Source organism: Xiphophorus hellerii, chromosome 19, assembly GCF_003331165.1.
Source record: "Xiphophorus hellerii strain 12219 chromosome 19, Xiphophorus_hellerii-4.1, whole genome shotgun sequence".
NCBI classification, from domain to species: domain Eukaryota; kingdom Metazoa; phylum Chordata; class Actinopteri; order Cyprinodontiformes; family Poeciliidae; genus Xiphophorus; species Xiphophorus hellerii.
In genome coordinates, this window is record NC_045690.1 from 10210028 (window position 1) to 10235018 (window position 24991).

The 24991-nt window shown below is 37.7% G+C and overlaps 1 protein-coding gene across 2 annotated transcripts in view; it reads left to right on the forward strand.

Annotated features, from left to right (window-relative positions):
* The window catches only part of LOC116708992 (AT-rich interactive domain-containing protein 1B-like), a 194655-nt gene that overhangs the window by 131807 nt on the left and 37857 nt on the right, over positions 1-24991 (forward strand). For both annotated transcript variants that reach the window (XM_032547194.1, XM_032547195.1), the window contains exons 6-7: positions 15354-15440; positions 19618-19797. In XM_032547194.1, coding sequence (XP_032403085.1) covers positions 15354-15440; positions 19618-19797 — 267 coding nt within the window. The remainder of the gene's footprint in view (positions 1-15353; positions 15441-19617; positions 19798-24991) is intronic.

The window sequence follows — 24991 nt, forward strand, 5'->3', positions numbered from 1 at the left end:
GTAGATGAATGGTTGCATTGGATTTTATTTGGGTGTATCACATGAAAATGGAATCCTGACTCTGAACCAGAATATTAAATTCTCAGACAAGTTAGATTTTATCAAAATACCTAAATTGTCTTTCATATTCGTGAAGAAAAATCAAGTCTGTTCTCTGTTTTTTTTTTCCATTTGCAAATGTTACTTGGATCATTCTTATGTCAACACCATTAGTGCACCTGTTACTTCTGAAAGCTTTTGGCAGTAATCACACCCACGTTTATGTCTGACCTTCTCGTTTCTTCCCCCATTTCTGTTTGTTTTTTAAATGTGTGCATTTAAGCAAGGTTATGTTACAAAGTGTCCTTTGTTTAGAATATCATTGGTCAGCCCACAAAAAGCAGGTTAAAATGTTATGTGTTGAACTAGATTGTGAGAATAAAACTTCAGCAGCACAATGTTTTTACATAACCTCAATCAGTGTCTTAATTAAACATAATTATCAAAAGAAAAGAATAAAAAGTTGGAGCACTTTTTTGTTTAATTGTTTCTATTTTTTTTTCTTATCTGCATCTTCAAATCGCTGTGTAATACATCTAAATTCATTTCCATTTTGGCAGTTTGCACAAAGAACGATGAAGAGAACTCACTGTGACAGAAGACCAAATGCTTTCCATCCTGAACATTTACTTTGATTTTCTCCAGTCCATTTAAAATTCTAATTCAGGGAACTGAAGAGCTTTGCTGTGTAACCTGGACTCTTTGTGGAACATTTTTCATTGGCTGCATTGCAGAGATATTTCTTCACATCCATGGAGGTGTTTTCTTTTGCAAATCTCCCTCTATATACCAGCTACCTGTGGATCACACCAGCATTTATAGTACTGTTCAAAAGTGTTATAGTCAAATGGCTTTGAATGGTTTTCAGTAGTTTTGTTTCATTGTTATCTCTTCGTTTTACTGTGATACCCCCAAATATATTCTCAGTCTACTTTATGAAGGCATCAGAAGGTTTTTGGAGGACATTAGTGAACAAAAACCATCATCATGAAGACAAAAGAACACACCAGGTTAGGGATACACGTGTGTAGATTTAAAGTGGGTTTGAATATCTAACAGTGCACTTTTCAAAGGGTTTGAACGTCCTCTTTGATAAAACAAAAATGTGTGAAAGATTCTCTCCCTGCCAGGTTGATTTTTGAGAGAAGCCTAAAAAAAGGAAATCCTTTGAAGAAAAGCTATTAAAGGAGGTTTATCTTCCAGCTGGACAACCACCCTAAACAAATTACCAAAATGGTTTCAGATCAACTCATATTTATATGTTGGAATGGCCTCACTGAAACTTGAAATGGATGTTTAAAGTCACTCTGTTGGACTCACTGTTTTGCTGGGAAGAATTTCAGTCTTTAGATACGTAAATCTGTTAGAAACATTCCCTAAAAGCTGAACAACTGTAATTATATAAAACATCATACAGGGCAGGTCACATGCAAGTACAACACTTTTCACATTTTTATTTGTTAAAAGATTTAAAAACCGTTTATGATTTTTTTCTTTACTTTCATAACTGAGCACTTTTTTGTTTTGGGCTATTAAAAAAAAGCTCTATAAGGCACTGTGTGTCTGTATTATATCCCTACTTGGAGCGTTACCATGTTATGGCTGTTTGGGGTTGATTTCCCTTCAGATTTGTAGCCTTATCTAAAACAAAAGAATGTAACAGGACTATCAGACAGTACACAGTGTGTCTGTCTGTCTCTTGAGGCCATAACAGAGCATTTAGATAAATAAACAGTGAGCATTTCCAATGCACAAATGCACTCTTGATTTGCCTGCAACAGCCTTATAACTGCATGTGTGTGTGGCCTCCATGACATCCTGCCATCCTGTCTTTCTGAGTGAGCGGCTGACCGGCCCAACAGCTTGTCTAAGACCTGCCAGTCACTCCGACAAGGAGGGGCAAAGTGTCTGGAGTGAGATCCAAACTCCAACTCCTCCATCTACTCCTCCTGCTCTTCCTCTCCTCCCTCTCAGCCTCTTACACCAGTGATTGACGCTAATGAAAAACTGGGACAGTGGGGTTTTTTTTCCAGACGCTCATGCCAAGAATCATGACAAGAATCCAGAGTGAGGCGGGCGAAGACGGGAGGCGAAACCGATCGCTGGGACGTGATTAATAAGAAAATATTTTTAAATATTCCAGGCGTCAAATAAGTGGTGATAAAGCATGGAGCAGTGAGTAACATCTGGCATGTTTTAGCTGCTGTACTACAATCAGTTTGAATTAGATCAAGAAGAAGCCAGCTTCACAGAGACACAGGAGAACTAATGTGGTTAGCACACATCTGATTAAAAATGCCCCACTTTGCAACACTTCGTCTCAAGTTAGAACATATCTGTTGATGCTGAAGCTTTACTTTGGCAGGATGCAGTGAAGACAGGCAAGAGTTTTTGCGAGCTGTGAGCATTTCCTGTGGATTCCTGTAAACGCAGGTTCTGTCCTGTAGAAGTAAAAAAAGAAAAGAGAAAGAAAATCAGACGATGACAACGAATAATAAGCAATTTAATTTGTGTGAAGACCTCATCTGCAGCATTTTGAGCTGCAGTCAAGAAAAAGTCAAAACACAGTCTATCTGGCGGCTCTTCATTCTGCTCCATTTAGCCCGCTGTCAGTGGAGAAATTGGTATTGCAGGTTGTTTCTTAAATTGATTCTGCACCTCAACTGCTGTCAGAATCTGTTGTTTTCATTGACATTTTTGGGTGTTTAGATTTTTTTTCCTCCAATTGGACTTAATTATAACTGTTCCATAAATGTCAGCACATGAAGATGTTTGGATAGTTTTGGCAGGCTTCCGTATAAGTGCAAAAAAAAAATTAGAAAATAATAATAATCTTTTTTGGCATTGGATAAAAAATTGTTCAGACTATTATCATTTTTTGTTTTTACACAGACAGACGTGGTATTTAAAGTGAAATTTCTTCAATTTAGTTCAAGAAAATATTCCAGACTTTGCACAAATATGTAAAGATAAATATTGCTGGGTGCTTGGAGTCACATTATCTGGCTCTGCAAGTAAACATTAAGAAAGTCTTAGAATTAATTAATCTCACTTTACAATAATTTAATTTTCTGTGATATTTTTAGATAAATCCAGTGCATGTACTTTTGAAGAAAGCAAAGAAAATGAGAAAAAAATTCTAAAAAGAAAATTCTAACGTAGTGAGATTAGCAAAAGGAGGGTCATACCATACCAGAAATGTTAATAACTGGTGTCAGATATGTCAATATCAGGGCGGAGATTTTATATGCATATTGACAAATAAAAATCTTAACACTTTAATTTTTTTTCTCAATTGAACAAAAGTAAAGGCTTAATTTGCCTTTATTATGTGAGCTTATGCTACTGCGATAAAAGTTACATGTTTTAAAAAAGATCTTCTGTATAAAGATTTAAAGAGGTGATAGTTTTTCTAAGTGAAGTTGTTTAAACCTCGGTATAGTTGCGTGCTCACATTCATATGCATCGTGTTTGTGTCTGCCACCAGTCAGGCTCCCTCATGGGAGTGATGCGACACGTCACATGGATGAGCACATCCGTTCCCCTTGACAGCGGTCAGAGGAGAGCAATTTCATTATGTCATGTTTTCACCTGGCTGTCAAACAAATGTACACATGCAGAGTGGAAATACCAGCCAAGACAGGCAGAGGGAGCATACAGAGGGGCACACATACCTGTGAACAATGTATTTCATGCTTTGACACTTCATATATATTGTTGTTCGTATGAATTACTTCTGTATGCATGCTCACATGGATGAGTGACAGTGGTGTTTGAGTGTGTGTGTGAGAGAGAGAGAGAGCTGCACTGTGAGAGTGTTAAAGAGGGGTATGTTGACAGATTGCCAGCCTATCATACACCCATACACTTGCACAAATCTATCTTGTCGGAGCGCCACAGCAAGCCTGTGATTCCCTCGTCTCCTCACTTCTCCTCCTCTTCCTCTTTCCCCGCTCTCCCCCACCTCCCTCTGTCAGTCTCTCCATGAAGCAAATCCAATACACTGTAACATTATCCGGAGCCTTGCCTTGCTATTTGGATTCTCTCCCGGAGCCAAAAAGGCACACACAGGGCCAAATTGATTTTCCTGTTGCGCTAGATTTGTGACAGTCGAGCAGAAATCACATTGCTCAACCGCCAACCTCCCCCCTCCTCATCCGCCATCTCATATGTGCACACAAACACATACACATACCTCTTGGTGTCTGTCAGGATTTTTTTTTTTCTAGCTGTGAGACATCAGAGACAATAAAGAAAGATTTCTGTCTCACATTCAAGTGGGTTCTCCATGAGTTACTGTGGAGGAAAGTAGAGAGGTATTCAAGTTAAAGTGCACAGCACAATCTTCAGAAAGTTTACAAATCAAAAAATGTGAGTTTAGAGGTGGAAAGTTTCAGGCTCTATTTACTATTTGGTTTCACTGCATGCACCCTCTGGTTTGACATGATATCTACAGCTACAGTCTGTCAGAGCGGTGTCATTTTCTGTAAAGACTTAGCAGACCTGTCAGTTCTCCAAAACCGAGCCGAAGATGTATCCATTACCACACTGAATCTGATGCATATTACATCAAACTTCATGCAGACACAACATGGAAAGTCAGCTGTCATCAGCTGGTAGCGCTGCTGCAAAAAACATGGAGACAAGACTATACTGGCAGAAATTCCTCAGCAAGTTTTATAACAGCAAGAGAATAAAAATCAAACCAAGAAATATTTTTTGGTTTTAAGTAGGAATGTAACTTATACACGTTAAACTGGTCTGGTTAGGTACATGCTACAGAGATCCAACAGATCTCAAAATATTTACACTTGAGTTTTTGAGGTAGATTTTAGAAAAAAAAAAAAAAAAAATTCATAAAAGCAACTTTATAAAAGCTGCTTTTGGAGCCTATTAGGCTGTTTTAAGGACTCCACAGTTTGGAGACAGCTCTAATGAAAATCTCCAATGATCTAAAATGCACCTCTGGTGAAAACTTTGAGTCCTTGTTTTACTCAGTGTGAGCACTGTACATACTGTACACCTTTGCTATTAGTTACTAGCAAACCCTATCTGACCTCTTTGCTATTTTCTGTTATTGATTCAGGTCTTAACAGATAGAGATTTTTTTCAATTATCAAAGATTTAAATTTTTTCTAAGCTTAATGGTGTTCCCCAAGGCTCAATATTTGGTCCCACCGTTTATAATGTGCCTGCTGACATTGGAAATGTCATCAGGAAACAGGGGATAGATTTCCATGGTTATTTGAATGAAATAATGCTTAATATTACTATCTTTTTTGATGACAAACGGAAGTTGGATGCCTATTTCATCTGTAACCTTGACATCAAGACGTGGTTGACAAAACCAGGACCAAAAAAAGATGCTAGTCATGGATGCTGCCACACACCTGGATTAAATTTATATCTAATTAAGTTTTCTGACGCTACAAGTGAATAAGCAATAATAATAATTATTATTATTATTATAAAATACATGTTATAATTCAAATCTGTCAATGCTATTTTAGTTTTATACAAAATAATACCGTAAATGAAAATCAAACATCCAAACTAGATCATCCTACCTTTTTTTTTTTTTTATATAAAATTGTTTTCCCCGAGGACTCACTCTTCAAAAAAGAACCAACAGGCAGATGTTGTCAAATAATAAAAGTTAGAAAAATGTTAAAAAGTGTAACAAGGCAGATCAGAAAGTCCAGAGGGAGTTCAGTGTGTATTACCACACAGATTTGCACCATGATTTGGGAGGATATAAGTCCTGTTTAAGTGATGTTTGCACAGTGGCTGCTGATTAGAGAAAGTGTCACAATGAAAACATCAGCTGTGATGAACTCGTATGTTTTCACTGTGAGCGAGTCAAAAATTTCAAGTAGGATGATTACAAAAATGTTTTTGCCTCGCCAGCTCGTGCAGGGGTGTGTGTGTGTATCCATGTATGCATAAACTGGGATATTTCACAAAATGTGCCTTGTTGTTTTGGTCAAAACTTAAAACACATGTCGCTGCTCTTTGCCATTTACATAAAAGAGCAACCAAATCCCTGAACACTTTGAACTTAATCAGAAAAAAACTTGTTTTTCAAATTAGTGTGCAATATTTGGTCATAGTTTTAGATTTCTGCGTGCCTGCATTTGTGAGCAAAGCTGCAATATTTTCTCCACATTGTGGAGCTGCTAATATCCGCAGAGAATTTCTGCGCTCTTTCACATCCCAGCTGTCTCTGTCTGCTGCAGAAGATCACAAATGCTCCTCTCAGCTCCATCCATTCTTTTTCATTCTGTGTCTCTTTCAAACCACAGTCCTTGGAGGTCCAGTTAACATTGGCCTGCCTGGTCTCTTGTCTACCTCCTCCATCCTCTTCTTTCTTTATTTCGTTTTTCACCTCCCCTCCAAGTTTTTATTTTCCTCTAATAAGGTGAATGGAGCTTGCGGGCGAGCACTCTGGAGAGTTTAAGCTGTTTATCTGTGCTTCGCTTCAAGAGCTTCCGGGGCCCAGAAAAGGATAGAGAGGTCAGAGAAAGTGGAAGGGTGGAAAGCGAGGAAGGGTAGAAAAGAAGGTTGGACCTTTTCTTTTTAATAGCTAAAAGGCTCTTTCTTAACCAAAGCTTTAAATTTACTCCCCTTTACATCATCCTCAGCCCTGCGTTTGTAGACAGATTGTATTTGTTATATAAGAAGTACACAGAAAAAGTAGTAATTGGGAATTGTTCTGGTCAAAGGCAGTGGCAGTTCTTTGAAACAGATTGCAGTTAATTCAGTCCTCAACCAATTAAACCAAAAACCATAAAATGCACTCTTAAAACATAATTTTATCTTAAGCTTTAGAAAGACTTAATTTAGTTATCCAGCTGTAGTAAACAGACCTATATCTTAGAATTTGCATAAAAGGGAGAGATGCCCACTCCACATAGATTGGTCATGCAAATAAACATCAGAAAACTGAATCAAAAGGTGTTTTTTTGTTGTTGTTTGTGTGCTGTCCTCTGACACAATGGCACCCTGCTAAGTGAGTCACCCCACCTATTTAAAAAACCACCACTGGTCAAACGTTGAGTGTAGATCCATAGAAAAAGTGGTCTAACTTTAAGTTGACCGTTTTGTGAACAATATTTGCATGCATTTCTCGATTACAGAAAAAAACACATTGTTACTGAAACAGAAAATGCCATAGGGACATTTAGCTTAAAACTGAAATTTTCCTCCATTGCCTCTGGTGAAAGTTACCAGAAAGAAGCAATAAAGGGGTGTGAGGGAGGTGTTGCGGGGAGGAGTTTTTATGTGTTTTTCAGCATTGGGTGTGTGGAACATGGCAAGTTTTCTTGTCACACCACTCCCTAAGAGGCTGTGTGGTGGGAACACTGCTTCTGGCTGTCCCCGTCCCCCTCTCTTCCTCTAATTATTTTCAACGCACTTGCTTTCTCTTATGCTCCCTCTTGTGTCTCGCATTCCCTCGTCCCCACCCTCTCGCCTTCCCATCACTGTTTGTCTCTGCTTTATTCGCTCAGAGCGTTGCTGTGGCGCAGGCCTCCCACCGAGGAACAAGGCTGAATTTTTCCATCCACATCTCTGCCTCTGTGCCTCCGTCTCATTTCTCTACAACTCTCCTCCAGCTCTTTTTTTTTTCTTTCTCTCCTTGTGTCCTCCTTTTTCGTCTTCTTCCCCCACCACCCACGCTGCCATCCACCCAACTTTTTTTTTTCCACCCCTCTTTCCCGCATTTCTCGTACTTGCTGTTCGAAGTGAAACAGTAAAATGCTGTCCCTGTAGGCATTATATGCACGTAGCACACCGTCGGCCAAAATAAGAGGGTAAAAAGAGCATGCCTGCTGCGTTAGCCGTTTAGAGAAATCCCATTCTAACTCTGTCCGACTGGAAAACCCTAACCGGAGCACAGTGTGCAATTATTTTCCCACCCCGACACCTATTTTCATGCTTTCTCTCGCTCCATCGCTCCCTCTCCCACTGTTTTTAGCTTAAGCTGCAGTTTTTCTTTACTTACAGTTGCTACTCAGCGTTGGAAGTAATGAGGATCTTGGGAGAGCGCTTGTTTTTGCGAGCCACTGCAGGCCTATGTTCATCCCCCACAGGGAGAGTTAACTGGCATTAGCCCCCGGCTTGGAGAAGCATTGACTCGCACCCATTGAGATCTAAACCACCGTTATTGGAGCCCGCTGTTTATCTGCCTCTTCCCCCTAAAGACATGGCAAATGGGGGGGTTTACCTCGACATGTGTGTGTGTGTGTGTGTGTTTGTTGGGTGTTGCAGGTGTGTGCACATTTATTGCCTGAGGCTTGTATTAGGAGATGGTGCTGAAGCAGCCTTTTCTCTGTCTTTTGTACCATTCTATTAGCACCCACCACACTTACCTGACTTTATCCAAAATGGCCCTCATTGCTTAAGGCTGCTCTGTTTTTGTGAGAAATACTTTTTAAAAGTGTGGAAGAAATCATAGTTTTGCATGCACACACATGGCAGCTAATGCACCTGCACTGCTTGTGTGTGCACTTCATTGGTCTCATCATTGAATATATGGCGAATCACTCTACATATCTCATACACTTTATATTTCCAGGGCCATGAAATAAAATAAAAGTAATGCCTTAAGTTCTCTCCCTGGGCTTTGAACTTCACTACCATTTACTTTTGAAACCATGATGAAAACAAATCTTCAAAGACCACACTCCCTCCCTTCAAAGGCGTCTCTCGGTTGTCTCAACAGTCCTCTTGGATGAGAAATTAAAAGTGCACATCGGGTTCTTAGCGTGGAGTATTACATCGAAAAGAAGCAGCAAATTCCTATTAGTTTTAGCCCTATTTCTATGTATGCATAATGTTTGCATTCTAATAAGAGTCCAACAATTCAGTGTTAAGCAAAAACTTTTAGACTTGTGGATTCACAACTTTCTATGTCATTAGCTGAAAAGAAAGAACGTTTATATTACATTAGCCTGAAATAGAACTAACAAATTAGGATCGATTCATGTGAGTGACAAAACTTATTTCAAGTCATGTTTGTATGTGAGCTATTTGGTTGTTAATGTGTCTTTGCACAGCTGGATGTTTTTAAAGGTGTAAATTGTGGACAGGAAATAAAAATGCAGTGTGATGCAAGGGAGTTGGACAACAAGATATCGCCACACCACTGACTGTTACATGTGTTAATTACATTAAAGCTCCTGAGGGAACACTGGAATTGTTATTTAAAATACTGCAAAAAAAGCATAATTTTATGAAAAAGATAACACTTTCAAAAAGTCACACTATCACAGTTAAAACCACAAAGTGGAGAAATTTCATGTTAAATGAAATGTTAAAATTACTAAAATACAAAAAAGCTTTAATAGAAAATAATACATCAAATTACCCTTGTCTTAAAGGATTAATTTTTCAAACAACTATTGACATTTACATGTCATGATCCATGGGTATTTTTGTTTTCTTTAGTGTGTATTTTCTGATCATTCCTGGGTTCATTATTGTGTGTAAAGTCTTCCCATATCTAGTTTATTATCACTATGCTTTTGCCATATATGTTACTTCCTATAATTAGTTTCTTGTTTTCTTTTTCTTTTAAATTTGTTTTATTCTCTTACTTTAAGCATAAGACTTGTCCCTTTTTGGTTTGTCGATCCTCTTGAATCTTACTTTACTTCAGCTCCCTGAGTTAATTAGTCTCCTTTGCTCACTTTCTGGGCTTTCCTTTTTTCAGCACTGTTCAACATCTCTGATTACCTCACCTGGTTCCTTTCTCATTTTCTAGTATCTCTACTGATGCCTCAGCTAAAAAGCTCCCTAGTTTGCTTTGTTCATTGTTCGGTTTTTCTAAAACTGTCACACTGGTTCCATGTCCCATTCTCTTGGTCACAAACTTTGTAAGTATTTATTTTTCACTATTAAAAAGTCTTGCTTTCACCTCTTTGCTCTTTATTGTATATTATTAAAAAGAAGAAGATAAATTCAAAATAGTTGCATTATTTCACCAATATAAATGTGAGTCTTATATCAACAATAACATGTGGAGGTTTATTTATTATGTTTGTCAAAAGAAAAAGGATTACATAGTGTAGTGTGCTCTACATAGTGCAAGCTATGTCAACACCCTTTTTAAAATTGTGTTGATTGAATCTCAACATAATGAAGTACCAATTAAGAGTAGCTTTTAATTGAACATAACTTAAATATCTTTACATTAATATGTGCAATTTATCACTCTCTAACTACATTGAAATTAATTATGTTAGCGTTATAGGGCCTATAATTAATTTTTGTTAATTGTGCTGCTATAAATAGCTGCAGTCATTAACAACACTTGCCTCTAAAGATGGGATGCAGTCAACATTTATTAATTTATTTATCTATTTTTATTTATTGATCATTTAAAATAAATCCGTTTATTCTGGTTTATGTTTTCCTGACAGTTAATAATCATAGGGTCATCATGCAGCCATGATGACCCTATTATATATTAAGTATTAGGTGTGCAAAAGGAAACTGTGGTTTCCATTTTGCACACGAAGCAGAGTTTTCCTAACATTTGAATTTTCATTCATAGTTTGTAATATTTTCTTAGCAGGCACGAAAAGGTGTACACTCAGTTTGTCCTGACATTTAGCTCGCTCCACTCTATACTCTGCAGGGCGAGAAGAAGAACTGCGCGTCAAAGATCCAGCTCATGAATTATTAATGATGTAGATTAAAAGTGCCAGGACTCACTGAGGAGCTTGTTTGTTTTATTTGGACGTAATTATTTAATGGCACCTTGTTAAAAATGATAAAGAACATTGGATAAAAGCAAGAGAAGGGAGGGACAATAGGAAAAGGTCTTATTAGTGATATTTTGGTATTAGTGGTGCATTTTTTTCTCTTTACTTTTTCCTTTGCTTCCTTTCTTCCCTTTGGCTGTCTTTCATTAAAACGTGCATCAAATTTCTTTGCGGTAATTTCATTTGTAGTGACAGTTTACATGGTTATGTGGAGGAATTAGTGGAGCGTGGAGGTCACTGTTCCCTGTTTCCACCTCCACAGAGGCATGCACTCACAAACGCACTGTGGAGGATGCTGCCACTCCCCCCTCTGCCTTCCACGCAAACAGATTTTGACAGCATAGCGGGTGCCTGGTATATATCACTGCACACACTGCACATACACACACACAAAGCCTAGCCTTTATCGTAGGGTCGGCTTCTGCAGTTAAAGGGTTCAGCAAACCGCTGCGGGCATCCTTCATCCTCAGTGCCTCCCCATCTGATCCCCAACTGCAGCTAAATCTGTCCCTTTGGCAACAAGTTGCCATGACCCTTTACTACATGCTTAAGGCTTCCTCAGTCAGTGATGCAAACATGCTGCATAACACTGCAGCACAGTGTTTTATATACACACTAAGGCAAACACGAGAATGTGTTTGACGACGCACATACCCACACTTAGTTGGATGCTCTCACATACTTCTACCCAACTCCTAATATTGAATAAATTTGTATTTTGGAGGTTAAAGGGGAAATATCTCAGTGAAGCCAACAGTAGCAATTTATCAAACTTGGGTTTTCTACAAAATGTTTGGGAGCTTTAGCATTTCCATGTTCTTAATGTTCTACAGCTTTTATTTCTCAAACTTCTTCAACAGCAGAAAGTCCCAAAACCTTTGGATATGTTGTAATCTGTGGACAGATGAGACAAAAGTAGGGCTTCTTGAAAGTTTCGTATCTCATTACATCTGGCTTATAATTTCAAAAGCCATTCAGAAAAGATTATACCTACAGTTAAAAATGGTTATGCAATGACTCCTTGAGACCTGGATAATTTGCCATAATTAATAGAACCATGAATTTTGTTCTCTACCAGAAAATGCTGAAGGAAATTGTCCAGCCATCGGTTTGTGGCCTTAATCTGAAGCACGCTGGGATTATGAAGCAGGACAATTATCTGAATAAAACCTAGAAGTCCACCTCTGACTAACTAGAAACCTTTATAGGCTTTGGATTGGCCAGGTCAACGTCTGGACTTATGTTGCGGCATGAAACCAAGTTGTTAATGGTTAAAGACCCTTCTGTTTTGACTGAACTAAAACAGTTACATTTTCTAATTTAACTGTCAAACAGATATGACACTTTTTGACAGTTTTCACAAATGCAAGGTTTGCACATCCAGTTATTAAATTCAGGTGGCAATTACTTTTTACATATTAGTATAGCTTTCTTACTCCAACTAATATTTTAATTTGAAAACTATTGCTGTATATGCTAAGTTTGTTGGATTTGATAAAAAAGTGACAATCAATTTGACTGCATTTGTCCAGTTCAAATGATTTCAAATAATATATAAAGCCATTTGAACACACTCATTTTCTCAACTTTTAACTTGCTTTTGGTTATAATGCAGGGCTATGATTTGTAATAAAGTATTACTTTTGCATAAGGAATGCATTAGAATATTTTCCATTGCCTGTGCAGACGCACATAAAAGCTAGTAGCCAGTGTTTCTTGTGTTATCTCACAGTTGGTTCAGCGTTTGCATACTAATGTCTCCCATTCTCTCCTGCAACATGGTGACAGACTAACTAATCGAATATTCCCTCTTTGAAGCAGTGCCGCTGGAACTATTCAAGTGTGATGCAGGGGGGCTTGGTGTGTGGGGGTGTGCATGTGTATGTGCATGTGCGTTTGTGTGTGTGTCTGTGTGTATGTGAACATTTCAGTACATGTCTTATGTGCCTCTGTGCTCTTACATGTGCTTCCTTGTGTGCTCTTCTGTGTTTATTTACACTTGTTTGTGCAAGTACTTTTTACGTCCATGCATATTACTTGTTTTTGCGTGCTTGAGTGTGAGTAGGCGGCGGATAGATGGAAATGTTGTTTATGCATTTTTATGCAAAGCAATTATGTTGACTTAATTGGGTTTGTTTATGTGGAGAGTGTGTCACCTCTAGTCATGTATTGCTTCTGATGTGGACGGACACACACACAACATATAAACACGCATACATATGTAAACACACTTGAAATAGCATAGATTTTACTGAGTGATTGGATAACATGAATAGTGTTCTTCAATTTAAGAGGCCGTAATATTCATTGAGTTGTTATGAGAGCAACAAATTAGTATTATTATTGCACTCTAGCTGTATAACTCTTACTGTTCGCACATGTTCCTATGTGTACCAAACATTTTCACATCTCCCAAGTGTTTTTTGTTAGATTTAGATCAATTAAATGTTTACTTTAATCACTTATGATACAGGTGCTTCTCAATAAATTAAAATAGAATTAAATTTGAATGTCACTCCTTTACTGAAACTTTAAGGTATATATTAATTAGATTCATTACACATAAAAAATGATTTATTTCAAGTGATTTGACGATTTTGGTGTATAGCGAATAAAGACTTTCATTGACACCTTTAATGAGCAGGTTACAAGTTCAAGAAGGTAATTGCAAAAGAAGTTTGCTGTTCAGACAGAGCTGCATTGAAGGATATAAACAGAAAGTTGAATGGAAAGAAAAAGTGTAGTAGAAAAAGAATCAAAAGCCAATTTGGCTTGGTTTATATTTTGTTTATCAAGGGAGAGATCGATGCATTTCATACCATGTTTATGCTGGTGCATCTGACAATCAAAGAAAAAATTCTAAATTGTTTATGTTTCTCCATCTAGAGATGGATCCTTCTCTTGTATTGGATGTGTGGCAGAGCATGTTTTTGCAACTTCATTTTCCTGAGGCCCGGGGTTGGGAATCTCTGCTTCACATAGCAAAAATGAAAAACTTTAGATCTATGGATTGGTCTGAAGTTATTGAAAAGATTTAATGTAGAGAAAGTTAAAAAAAAAATCATGATTTTTTGTTACACTTATATAAGTGTACCATCCCCAAAGCGATACCCTTAAGTTTCTTTCAACTCTCATTGCTTCAAAAGTAATGCAAAAACATCAACATTATTCATTTTGACATGGTTAAGGCTCAAACATCCTTATCAAAAATATCCCACTGTGCTACTTATTTTAGGAAAATATTGCATATTTTAAGTTTATCAATCAAAGAATCATGCTTTTTTTTGGACAGAACAGGCATAAAAACATAAGCTTTAAAAATATGAAAAAAATCATGTCTCTGGATAGGTCTGAAGTTGTTGAAGAAATTGTACATACATTATATGTTTAAAATTAGACATATAATGTTGGTTTTGTTTTATAAGATGCATTTTTTTAAAAAGTCAATTAAAAGGTACCTCACATCGTGACAGCCTTCTCCATTTCATTTAAGTTATATTAAACAATAAAACATAAATCATTAAAGACAGATGTAATCTCCATAGATTTTCTGTGGGGTTCAGGTCAAGTGAGTCGCTGCTCTTCTTGCAGTAATTTAAGCAAAAAGAGCAACTCTTCAGTAGACCAACTTCTCTGTACTAAAATCATTTTTCTTTGCTCTTAAATCACATTCTAACTTTCTGGTAAGCAAAATTTTGGACTTTTGTGAGCTGTTAGCCACATTCATCAAAATAAAAAATTAAAATTCATCTTAACTTTCTTTCTGTAAATATAGATATTGAATTAAATGCATATTTCAACTATGTCCAATTACACCTGAAATCCTCATGCCCTTACTTCTCCTTCTTCTTTCCCAATTTGAATCTAAAGATAAAAGGTTAATTTGCTATCTCTTTCCTTCCTCTAGGCCAAATCAATCCACCTTACTCTCTGTCTGCCATTGTTCTAATCAGACCCTCAACTCACTATTGGATTTCAATGGAACAGTCACAGCCCAAAGACCTGCACAGCAAACCCAATCGATGATCCTCAGATGGCTCTGGTTTTCCAGTGGGGGGTTCTCGCTCATTTTAATGATTACACAGAGAAGTGACTTTGGTTCCAATGTCTTGATATGTCCTCCTGGAGTGGATTTGTCAGTTGTTGCATGGTGAACCAGAATTAACTTTGTGTGTGTCTGCAAGTGGCTGATTTTGGCATCAAAACCTTTCTTTAGGTTTAGCCACCTAAACGACAGAAAAAAACAAACAATGTTTAAATGTTTAACTTTTGTGCAGCTGAAAAAAGAAAAACAAAAGTGGTCCTCCAGGAGTTGATTGTTTACATCATTTTATGCAGGTTTCTTTCATTTTTCAAGCAAAGCAGATGGAAAGAAAATGAAAATCAATTTGCTTTTGACCTCACTTCCAAAAAACAGAAGGAATATTTGATTCTTGCTAAATGTTTTCTTTTCATATGACAACATTTGTTTCAAGGACTGGATTAAAACAATAATTCACACATCACATGAATCCAAACCCTTCAATTCAAGCTTCATGTTTTTTGCAGGTTCAGCTGTGGCCCCTTTGAGCTCTGGAAATGGACCCGATGCAGCCCATCTGCCAATCACACGCTCCCCTATGGCTCAGGAGAGAGGTAAGTCTCCCTCTACATATATGTGAATAATAACCAATATCAAGAACTGGGTACTTTGCTATGTCTGGCAGAAGAAAACAGTGGAAATGCTGTGTTCTGACATGCTTGTGTGTTTTTATGGGATGCTTTTTTTCCCTCCATTTTTGTGCTCCAAAGCCGCAAGACATATCATGCCATCTTGGTGTTTGCTCTAAAATAAAAGAAATCACAATGTCCACTGCAAAAAGATGGTGAAATATTTTTTTTCCATTCCACACCAGGCAAGGGCTGCATAAAAATTAGAGACTGAAGAAAATTGCAAACAGAAATTGCGTGTTGAAATTGCATTCAAGGGAATGAAAGTGGCTGTAATAAAACTATGTTGTTTGTTCATTTTTTTGAGTATTTTGAGTCCAGCATGAGCTGCTTAGGATCATGGTTCATGTTAGCTTCTTTCATTAATACACAATATACAAAAGAGCTAAAAAGAAGGAAACCAAACAGAAGACAACGAAGAACCCAAGCGATTGTTTTATTGAATTCAGACATGAATACGTAACACAGTGGCCACCAGAAGAAATTATGTAGCACATATTTGAGTTTATTGAAGTTTATACAATGGGGTAACTAGTAAAAGGAGAGATTTCAGGGGAAATGTCTCAGAAAAGGAAGCTGGAAGACATACGAAACCGGCACCTATGGATGAATTTAAAAGCAATCTTATGTTCAGTCTGCCTCTAATTCAACGCAGCAGTGAAGAACCACTTCAGACAAAAACTGATTCAAAACTAAAATATTGGGAGTATTCATACACGTAATCTTCTTTTAATCAGCCCTCATATTTCTCCAAACGACTGTGTCGTGAGAATAGCATGGCGACATTGAAGGCTGTTGCATGTTTTGTGATTCTTAGCCATTTTAGCCTACGTTTATTGAGTCTAATTAAGTGCTAATCTATATCTTAGTATTCTAGAGACAGCAATAATACATTTTCCTTTTCACATTAAGGTGGAAGACATTCGTATACATGTCAGTATTAAATATATAAGTGTTATGAGAACAGAGCTTTGATTAATCCCACTAGCAATCTTTGTTTGGTCAAATTTTAATTGCTATATGATGCAAAGCAGTCCCAGTCTGCTAAATAACATCTGGACCATTTTAGCAGAGTACCAGACAATGTCACTCATGTTTTCTAGTCCATTAGTCAGCATCTTTTAATCATCTATGTCAAATACAGATTCAGTAATACTAACACTGAGTAAATACATGTATTTCCAAAAAGCTTGCTATGTGAACACTAACCCAGAGGGCAAATGCCCTAGCCAAACTCAAGGTTGTCTCCAGCAATTATGACCACTTTTCAGGTGTTTGTACAAACAGCACATTTGCTGATTTTTGCAATTCTAATTTCCTTATCCACACAACCCTGCAAAAAGCCTGAAAGACTGGGAATTGACCTTAATGGAATGACTGAGGCTCCCTCTCCATCACGAACCAAAGAGCAGTTAAAATCACAGAGAGACAGAGGGAGTGGATGGATGAAGACAGAGGGAGAGAGTGGGGCACTGATGAAATCAAGTTGGAGATTTAATGCTGCTCTCTAATGCCTGTAAACCTCAAATGCCCCTTTGCCTCCCCCAGCCAAGTCCAGGAAAACTCAGCACTGTTAACAGGGTCGACTGTTGTTTATGCTTTTTTTTTTTCCCGTGCTCGGATTAACCCCCTCCCTCTAGATATACTGTACTCCCCACTTTGCTCAAGTGCTGGTCTCCCTAAGAGCCTCTCTCTGCTCTTCATTTCGATAAATCCACTGACCGTCCCCTTTTCACTCCCTACTTTGTTCTCACGTGCCCGCTGTTGTCCAGCTGAGAGCTTCGTTGCCAGAACAAGAGAACGGTCTGTGTTTGTGTGTGAAGAGGGAACGAAACACAGAGAGAGAGAGGTGGGGAGAAAAATCCTTGAATGTGTTATTTGCTTTTAGCACTGTCTGCACAATGTTTCTCTCCCCATCCATTTTCCAGGCAATTTAAAGTGCGGTATTACACTCAGTATTTTTTTTCTCCTCCTCTCCCAGAATCCCCTTACCCTAATGGAAGCAAAACATTACAATAATGTCCTCGCTCCTTAAACCCAGCACTCGCAGCCTAAGCACTTTCAGGCCCCAATCGCTCTTTTCCCTCCGTTGCACTGTCTTTCCCTCCCACACACACTTTCTCTCTTGCTGAATCTCTTTCTGCCTAGGCCTGCGTCTCTGTGCTGCACAAAAAAACTCATGCGGCGCGTTTATTGCTCTCTGTCTTTATCTCCTACTCACACGCACACTCAGAAAGCAAATATGTATATCCATATGCACAGTCATGAACTTAAGAGCATTTGAAAACTTCTGCCTCCCTTTTCCAGTATCTTTGCATTTCTCTCTCGCTCTCCTTGCAGAAGTACAGAATTACACAAGTCTCCCCAAACCCCAAACTCACTAAAGAGTCAGCCTGTGTGCGCTCATTCAACAAAGCGGATGGCTATCAAAGTTTACAGCCGAGCAGACCCAATCCATTTACACCTAATCTGCAATAGCGCGCTTACACGCACACACATTTCCACACCCACACGCCCTCTCTTTTCCCTCAATGGCCGTCCAGCGACCTTTCTCCATTCGCAGCAGATCGGGAAACCTTTCAGCGAGTTTTTTAGAAAAAAAAAACGAATAACGCTGTTTGAAAGAGCGAAGCCCCGGCGAGGATCGCTGCAAATGTCAATTTGAATGGTGCGGGCGAGTTTGGGCCTGAGAGGCTTTAACACGTCTACTGACAGAACAGCTTAGAATAACACAGTAGCCACGGTCAAATCACTAGCTGTTCTGTGGAGAGTGGGGCTCTGTATTTTTATGTCCACTCAGCTTTTACAGCTACATGTTTCTCTGAGGCCAGGTGTGTACTTGACCTGGCTTTTGTCAGCAATAGCATTCAGTGAATGCTCGCGCTCTCTGTTTATTTGTGTTCAGGGATCCTTTTACATGTCAATCTGTTGTTTTTTAGAAACACCTATTTCATACTGACTTATTCACCAGTGTATATATGACTAACAGTAGATGACACAGATGCAAGAGATCAGATCTTCTCAAAATTGAAAGACACTGAATAGAAAAGAGGATTTCTTCTTTTCTTCAATCCATCACAATTTTTCACACTACAAGAAGAAATCGGATTTTGTTATTTTTCTAAACATGGAAAAGTATTTACATTCAGACTTCTTTTCGATTATAAAGTTTGTCTTTTACACAGTTTTGTCCAACACAGTTATTTCTGTGGTTTTGAAGAGCTAACCGGAAACCCAAACAAACTTCTGCTTTGAGGTTTATTATACAGACAGAAAAAACATTTCAAACCTCTTTATTTATTGGATAATCCAGTTTAAATTTTCAAAACCTTAGCACTTTTAAAATAGAACAAAGTTTTGATACAAAAAAATCAAAAAACACTAAAATAGTCTTTTTTTTTGCTCATTGAGAAGCTAACTTGTTCCATAGTTTGTGAAATTGGGGTAAAAAAAAAAATCCTCTAAAACCGGTTAAAATATTGATAAATTATTTGGAAAAGCAAGAAATGTGAAAATTGAAAATGTATTAAATATGATGTGAACAAGTAGTCATTCCCTTTATTTTTGATAAATCCTAGAAGTCACTTAATTAATAAATACAGTACCCCTATGTGAAATTCAATCTCTCAGATAAAATCTGGTTGCTTAGAAGACCAAGGAACGCAGCAGTTGTAGAAACATTTAATGCATTACTACATTATAAAATAAACAAACACCAAATAACCCCCAATAACCAAACACATCTCACTAAGCACTGTTTCACACACCACTTTTAAATGATAATGGTAAACTGCAAATCAGTTATCAAAGTCAAAATCTAAATCCAGCTAAGGATGTGTGGCGCAAGGGAACATTTTTTATTCAGACACGCTCCATCCAATTTGATGGAACTTAATTATTTTGCAAAATAATTCAGTCTCTGGCTTTGCAAAGCTGCAAAAACACCAAAAGACTTGCACCTGGATACGCAATACCCGCAAAACACATTTTGTGTTTACAACATGGCTAAAAGTGAAATCTGTAGCCACAATCATTTCCTAAAAATTAGGACTTTCAGAAGTAAAGGGTATGTTTGCCATCTAATTGTGTTTGTCTGTTTTAGGTTTTATGTCCAACATGCAGAGAAACCAGTCTGGCTCGCAGTTTGCACCTCCACAGTCCGGACCTCCCATGTCACCTCACCCATCCCACGGAGGCTCAATGTATCCCAGCATGGGAACATATTCACAGAGTGGCCCTGCAGGTCCCTATGGACCTCAAGGACCCCAATACGGACACCAAGGTTAGGAATGTTTCTCTACATTTTTTCATCGATAAGAGCAAATGCTATTCCTATTTTAAGACGTGTAATTCTTCTTTTATCTCAAGTACAGTGATGTTTTGGGATGTTTTTCTCCTTTTTTATTTAATACCTACTTTTTAGGGAGGGTGGATTATGTCACGTCTAATGTAAAATGTTTTTATCTAATAACTTTTCACATTTTCTAAGATCCAAAACAACAAAGATGTTTAATACAAGCCATCTTATCAAATAATGTCAAAATAAAAGTCCTGCAGTTTTAAGTTTAAAAGATGGAATAAAATGTCCAGAGCTTGAAATTCTTTTTTAAAGTTTAAATGCAAAGAATGGGTTCCTGTCACACTGGATTATAACTAACCTCTCTTGCCATGACTTCCACCTGATGTACTTCAATTTTCTGACCAGTCATGTTAGGAAGAGGAGTGCCTCACATCATCCAGGCAGAGAGGGTTCAGACAGAAAAAGCCATACTTGTCATTTTTTGAGGACTTTTGAACCCTCACTCCCCCCACAGTGTCAACGAGGTTGCTAATTAGGAATACAAAAGGACTCCTTTTCAGAGACATTTCCATCATCTACTTCTTACACACACACACGCACAACCCCCACAGATAAGTACAACCATCTATCCTCCTGCGTGGAGGGCCTGACGGTGGGCATTAAAATCCAATGCGACTCTCTGATTATTCATGAGGCCCTTGAAATCTGAACAGACCTCCTGGCCCTCTTCATGATATGATTATGAGGGAGCGCCTAAGTGATGAGGCCAGCTGACATGTCAGAAGGTATAGCCATTGAGTATCAGTTTCTATTTCTGGTGAGATGTTTTGGTTTTAGCCATGAGGAAAAGAGGAAAATGTTTTAAAGCTTCATATCAGAGATTCGCAAAGTCCAAACACTGATCGAGATCGGATTAGCAAATCAATTCAAGACTTTTTACACCAGCTTTTCTCAAAGCCTGCTCCGAACAGCATTTCAACATGACTTTGGTCAAATTGTGGAAGACTGGAGCTGAATTCCTAAATTTGAGTCACAAAACATTGAATATCATAGTAAGGTCATTTGTGCCTTAGAAATAACAAATCTCCAAAGTTTAAAGTGTCAGATAAGTGAATCCTTACAGCATCATTTCGAGTGAAACAGCAGTAACACAGAGATGTAACAGCCACAGCACATATCTTGCTCAGACCCACAGCTGTCCAGTATAAAATATTAGATTGGTTACTGTCAAAAAGTAAATAAATTAAATAACATTCTGAGCATGAATGTTACTGAGAGATTATATAGCATCTTAGTGGAGAATTTCACTGTCTGAGTTAGGTAAAATACAATCAAAATATGTAATGCTGATGTAACGCACTTTTGTATGAGACTTGGATGCTGCATTTTTTCAATTAAAAAATACTCATGGATAATTAACAGGCTACTAAAACACTAAAATAATCTCAATATATTTGGGATATATTTATATTGAGTCTTGGCTATTTTATAGATAAACCTTAAGAATGAATACTTTATTACAACATAAAATGTGTTTTCCTCACTAAGTTACTATGTTTACTGTCTCTGTGTGGCTGACATTTTGATGTTATGCTGCACTTTTATTTGTTCTGTTTATTCTTGTGGCTTTCCATTTGTTGAGGCATAACATTTAGTTTTAAGTAGATAAAGTTTTATATCTCAGATCAATTCAGAAAGCTCTGTATGCTTTGCTGTTAGAATAAGAGTGGTCAAAAATGTACAACCATAGGCATAAAGTTCAATCTCCTTTCTAAGCAAATTATATTCATGGGATTTCTCAAATCTGTGATGCACTGGCATCTTGTCCAGAGTCTACCCTGCCTTTCACCCAATCACTGCTGGAGATGGGCACCATAAATGAAGGATGGATGGATTTGCTCATCACTAGTTGTCTCAGATGTTAGGTCTTATTTTGTAATCTGATCTGGCTCTTTCAGCATACCTTTTTAGTGCACCTGCAAACATCTCCAAATGCATGTAATTAGATACTTGCTACACCTCTTTGGGGTATTTCCACTAGTTGTTCCTTGATTTATTTGTGCTGACAGTATAGCCATGATATTTGAAGTTTTGTTCCGCCCTGATTCTGTTGTTGTGACAGCCTGAGTTTACAGTAGAGGAATGGATCCAAATAAAAGGTTCCTGCCAATTCCCTCAGTGCCAAATCAGGTACAAAAATAGTGACTTGTGAAGCAGTTACGGCATATACTGTAGTCTTTTATTCTACGTATAATTCTGATCCATCAGTGTGCCTTTATATGCTGTGTTTACATCCATGCAAACATTTCTCCTCAAATACCAGAGGAAATACTCAATTTTGAATTTATTCTGTGACAAATAGTATGTTTTGTAAAGTTCATTCTTGAAATAGTGCATAAATGTAGATTGATCACTGCAGAAATTTAACATTAATGTCAGCTCCTAAATATTTGTTTCATATTGCCCTCTGACCAGTAGTTCTTTTATTCAGTATTTCACGGAAGGTTGTCTGGTTTGATGAGCCTTTCAGAAAATCAGTCTCATCACGCATTAGTCTAAGCATTTCCGATACTCCAGAAAGAAAGAAAAAAATCTATCACAATCCAGGAAGTTGAGAAAAAAAGCTTGGATCAGTTTCTATAATTAGGCCTTATTCTCCTATTTGTTTCTCCAACATGCAACACCCGGCCATCAAACAAATGCTGACATCTGCTGTTGCACTTTATTTTCTGCCCTTGGCAGCACACCACAAGAAACATTGTGGTATTTCTTTTTTGGTTAATGTGAGTTTTAATGTGTCACCTTGATAAATGCACCCGTCCGTGCTTATGTTTTTCCAAATTTGCGGCCGCTCCCTCACATTTGTTAATGCTGATTAATAGCCCTAATGCGTTTGGTATTTGGTCTCCTTTCTCCTCCCACTCTTATCTCTTAATGTGACTTTGGCTGGGCTGACAGCCCAGTAAGCAAAGAGAAATAGAGAAATTAAGGAAGCAGAGAGCGACAGCGAGGCTGACTAGCCTGGAAGGAGCTCTAGAGGCAGATGAGCATGAAATCTCCATTTTATGACAGAAATGATGTTACCATCAGAAACTGCTCAATGTCTCCTCGTCTCACTTATGTGTATTTACAACAGATCTGTATATTAGAATAATCTAATTTACATATAGTAAAACTGTACCCACTACTTTTTGGTGCTACATTCAATGTTTTTAGACAGCATACCTTTATACCAGTACATAAATAACAACAGAAAAAGTAATTCCTGCCCGATATTAAATGATGGTGATCTTTCAATTAGAACCGGCATAGTTTGCCTTACTGAAGGACACCGGATAATAACAGCTTATCATTTTCACATTACTTCATCCTTATCCCTCATCTTCCTCCAAGATCTTATGTATGTGGGTCTTTTGTTGGCATCCATAAAGGTAATTAAATGGTCCTAAAAGGAATGCTGTGAGGAAATTTTTCTGCTGGCAAATAGACAGAAATCCCATTACCCCAAGTTTGGGAACAAAACAGCTGCTGCCTTACAAGAATATATATATATTTTCAAAACATAAAGTAGAAATATGGATTTAACTAACCAAATCTTCCACTGCAGTGACTCAGGAATGTGTTCTGGCTGATAGATTTTGCTGTTTTTGCCTTTGTCTTGTTATAAACTCAGTTCTAGTTATATTTCTAAGGATTCAAAGGGATTCCGGGGCTCGGCCAGGGCCAGGTCAGGGTGCGTGTGTGTCGAACAGGGCAGACAGCTGCTGGTCATTGTTCTTAATGACAGCTCCATCTGCTTCCCTTCCCTCTCTCCGGTTCACTAACAAATTAGCAAGAACAGAATTTCGCTCCAAGTCCCTGAACTCTGCTCTACTGATTTTTTTTCTGGCTCATCTATGTGGATGGAGGTTGAGCTTGTATTTTTGTGTGATATAACATTTTCAGTAAAGAAATACAGCACAAGACTCTTTGGAAGAATAGAAGAGAAAATAACTTCAAAGAGGAAGAATCTGCTTTTTTATTAATGAATAACAACTAGAGTGGAGGTTGTTTAAAGTGCATCTGTCATCTTCTTTACAACTTTTTCTTTTCAGCTATGCTCATGCTTGTAGCTCACAATAGTATTCATGTCTATGTTCGGAATCAGACAATAGGTAATATGTACGCAACATGCAATCTTTAGTTGTTGAAGAATGCTGAGGTTAGGAACAAGATACAGGAAGTAATATTTCCCATCAAGAATTTTATCTCTTAAAGCAAAGATTTATTTGATGACTTGTGAAACCCAGAGAAGGAACCCAGGAGAAACACCAGTAGCTTGGAGACTTGACTAACTAGGGAGGTAGTTAAACAATCTTTGATGAATCCTGTTAGCCTCTATTTTACCACAGAGGCAAATGAATGATTATAGTATTCATTTGTTCTGGCCAGCATATTTCCTTTAATGCCAACAGGTCTCACCTTTATTTTTTCCACCATGCCACTACAATGGCATGTTGTGATTATGTGAGTCTCACTTTTCTCTATATAACTAGTTTGTGTTTTACTCATGAGGATTTAGACAGAATTACAGTCATGTTACTTACAAAGGTTGTGTTGTGCAAAATGCTTGTCACAGCACTCTATAAATCCATTAGTTTGTTTTCTCATACCGACTTGTGGTTTGACCCTAAAATGCAACTTCATGATAATGCTACACATGTGGTGAATATTATAGAACTTAAAATACTTGCTCCCTCATTTTGTTGACACTGAAGAAAATTAGTGGCCATCATTATTTAAAACAAATTTCTGCCTGACGAACTTTATTTTGATTTAAAGAGAAAAGCTGCCGCATTTACTTACTGCAGAAGCTATTTGTAGCAGCTGTGGCTTGAAAGAATGACCCTCAGTTTTAGATAATTTTTTTAAATGAAGACCTTTTTAGAATCCTTGGCCAAAAATGTTTTTGCAGATAGACATTTTTAATAGGTGAAGAGGAAAGTCAGTTTCCACTAAAAGTGTTTTATTCCACTTTTTTGAAGCAACAATGCTTACTGTATCACTGTATCAAGTGGTCAACCTTCCATTGGCCATACCCATGTCCCTTTATAAAATTAACATTGTCTTACATATATGGTAGTGCCGTCCTGTTTTAAATGGCTATTTCTATTTTAGAAATGAGCAAATCTATAAG